Source organism: Galeopterus variegatus, unplaced genomic scaffold, assembly GCF_000696425.1.
Source record: "Galeopterus variegatus unplaced genomic scaffold, G_variegatus-3.0.2 Scaffold7081, whole genome shotgun sequence".
Taxonomy (NCBI): Eukaryota; Metazoa; Chordata; class Mammalia; order Dermoptera; family Cynocephalidae; genus Galeopterus; species Galeopterus variegatus.
Genome location: NW_007733192.1, coordinates 35,347 through 36,017, shown reverse-complemented (window position 1 = coordinate 36,017; position 671 = coordinate 35,347). Strand labels below are relative to the sequence as shown.

The following is a 671-nucleotide window of genomic DNA, read 5'->3' as shown; positions in this document are numbered from 1 at the left end:
ATTTTGCTGTGGATATGTTTTGTGGTCCACCTGGAAAGCAAAAGCAACGGACAATAAGTATTCAAGATGATGTTGAAAAATAAATACATGAGAGGGTAGGAGAAACCTCTGGGAAAAAAAAACAAAAAACAAAACAAAAACAAACAAAACAAACAAACCCCCCAACCCAGCAGATCAACAATCTCCGTAAAGTGTTAAACACCTGACAACCTCCCAAAGCGACTGGATCCCCCACCCCCAGAAGAGGTGCAGCCAGTTCTTCCCCACGTCTAGCCAGTGTAAATGAAGCTAGCCTCAGAAAAGTCCCACCCCTTCATCGAGGGGCGTGGTTCTCCCTGGCACCACCCCTTCCAAGAACGCAGCCCTCTGATTGGCCAGGACGCGTACTAAGGGCTCCCCAGTTGGCGCGGGAGCGGCTGCTCGAGCGTCTCTTTGCGTGCGGGGGAAACATGGCGGACCGGCTCACACAGCTGCAGGACGCAGTGAACTCGGTGAGGAATTTCATTCGATTAGCCTGTCTTTCCCTTTTCTGAGGTGTAACGAAGGAAGAAAGGGGCCCAAGAGACAAAACTTGGAAGTGGGGAGCTGTCAGAGGCAGGGCTTCAGCAAAACGCGCTCCTGGGGCGGCGGCAGACGCCACCGCGAACTCGGCGGTTTGAGGCCGTCTGGCG

The 671-nt window shown here is 53.1% G+C and overlaps 1 protein-coding gene across 1 annotated transcript in view; it reads left to right on the top strand.

Moving 5' to 3' along the window:
• Positions 1 to 418: 418 nt before the first annotated feature.
• Positions 419 to 671, top strand: part of MED21 (mediator complex subunit 21) — a 9,129-nt gene continuing 8,876 nt past the window's right edge. The window contains exon 1 of the mRNA XM_008591610.1: positions 419 to 491. Within this exon, the coding sequence (XP_008589832.1) occupies positions 450 to 491 (42 nt within the window). The 5' untranslated portion in view covers positions 419 to 449. The remainder of the gene's footprint in view (positions 492 to 671) is intronic.